This window comes from Chaetura pelagica, unplaced genomic scaffold (assembly GCF_000747805.2).
Source record: "Chaetura pelagica isolate M959 unplaced genomic scaffold, ChaPel_1.0 scaffold963, whole genome shotgun sequence".
In the NCBI taxonomy this organism is placed as follows: Eukaryota; Metazoa; Chordata; class Aves; order Apodiformes; family Apodidae; genus Chaetura; species Chaetura pelagica.
In genome coordinates, this window is record NW_009952705.1 from 545,316 (window position 1) to 547,255 (window position 1,940).

The 1,940-nt window shown below is 63.7% G+C and overlaps 1 protein-coding gene across 1 annotated transcript in view; it reads left to right on the top strand.

Moving 5' to 3' along the window:
- LOC104385657 (inactive phospholipase C-like protein 2) overlaps nucleotides 1-118 on the top strand; it is a 9,942-nt gene extending 9,824 nt beyond the window's left edge. Inside the window, 1 exon segment of the mRNA XM_009994140.1 lies at nucleotides 7-118. Within this exon segment, the coding sequence (XP_009992442.1) occupies nucleotides 7-118 (112 nt within the window).
- Nucleotides 119-1,940: the final 1,822 nt, after the last annotated feature.

Sequence of the window (1,940 nt, forward strand, 5' to 3'; positions counted from 1 at the left end):
GGGGAGTCCCTGGTGCATGGGCGGCAACTGCCCAGCCTCGCCAGAGCTCTCCCGGCCACGTGCCCTGCTGGAGCCCATCCCTGAGACAGAAGGAGGTGGTGACACAGCGTCCTGCTGACCCCGGCCTCGGGCTCAGGGGCCCAGACTGAGCACCCCTTCCAGCCTCAGGGCTGGGAACAGGGAGCCGCAGCCTGCCCAGGGATGGGCAGCTGCCTGCCCCTGGGCTCAGCGTGTGTGGAGGGAAGCATATGGGGCTGGGTACCTGCACTCAGTCATGCTGAAGGGCTGCAGTGGGACCCAGTGGGGAGGTCGGGGAGGGGTGTCCCCACTCCTGCTTTACCTCCTTCCCCCCCTTGCTCCTAAGGCCTCATCCATCCCCTCCATCCGCTTCCAGAGTGAGCACCCTGCGGCAGGGCCGATGGGGATGCTGGCACCCCTGATGCACATGTACCCCCAGCCTGCTGGGCAGGACTCCTTGGAAAAGCAGTGCTGGGACTGGGCTCTTGCTCCTGTCTGGGGCTGCAGGCTTTCCCTTTGCCAACCCTGGGGAAAACCTGCCTGGTGGGAAGGGTCCTGGCTGGTCCCTGTTCCCTCTCTATGGGGCAGCGTGTCCCTTCCCCTCCCTGGTATCCCCAGGCTCCTTAATGTGCAGAGGAGCTAGAAGGCTCTGGGGGGTGGGGGGTGGTGGTGCAGAGGGCTGCTGTGGACCAGCCTGGGCAGCAGATGTGGCTCCTGACATCAGGGAAACGTTGGGGATCACCCCCCAGGGCAAGGGGCTGCTGGGTGTGGGCTATGGGCAAGGGGTTGTGTGGGGTCAGACGAGGGCTGTGCAGCATTATAAACAGTGTGAGACCCACCCTGGTGCCCTGCTGCTCCCCCCACATGCCTGGCACAGTGCCAAGGTGGGAGGTGATCACCAAAGGGGATGGTGGGTGGCACTGGACACAGGGACCCTGTCAGCACCATCCCTCTCCTGGCACCAGCTGAGTGAGGGTGACGGCTCCTGCCACACACCTACCCAGTGCTCCTTTGTGCAGGGAGGTAATTAGCCTAATGGGGCCGCGAGGAACAGACCCATGTGCTGCTGGTCGGGAGTGAGCCAGCACTGACCTTCAGCCCCTTTGTGCTGGCCTGGCTATGGAGCCCATGGGCAATTATGGCCTCATTAGTGCCACTGGCCACCGTCCCCAGCCGTGAGCACCTGCACAATGGGGACCTGCAAATGAAGGGAAAGGCCTGACCGGTCTCCGAGCTACCGGCCACGGTGCTCGTGTCTCCCAGAGACCGGCTGCTCCCACCTGGCCCTGGTGGTATTTTTGGCAGCCCTATTGTGCCAGGCTCTATAAAGCATCAGCTGCAGCACAGGGCACTGTGCTCTTGGCTGCCTGGCAGGACATGCCCCAGCACCACTCAACCACCTGAAGACCCCAGAAAAGATGGAGGTGCCCAATGCCAAGGTGGGGCTGGGATGCTGCAGCCTGTGGAGTGGGGAGGGCAGCGATGAGGGGGGGAAGCCAGGACTTGGGGCAGGAGGTCTGGGGGTGTGGGAGGGCCTTGCCAATTCTTTGGCAAACCCTGAGCATGCAGTTCCTCCCTGTGGCTCCATAACCACAACCGGCAGCCTAGCAGGGGCTCAGCCCCTCGTGGGGTCCTCAGGAGGGAGCTGGGTGCTCTTGCTGCTTGTCCTGTGGTGTTTGGCCATGAGGGGAAGGTGTTGACCACGGCTGGAGTAGGTCAGGTATGTGGGTGAGGGCACCCATGTCTGGCTGCTGGTCAGAGTGTGGCTGGGGGCCATGGGGCTGCAGGGGACATGGAGAGCCATTCCTCCTCTCTGGCACTGCTGGCTGCTCTGTGCTAACACTGCCTGTTGCTCTGGCAGCACCAGCGAGCCACCTGCCTCCTGCTCCTGCTCCTGCTCTGCTCCCTTGCTGCTGCCCGGC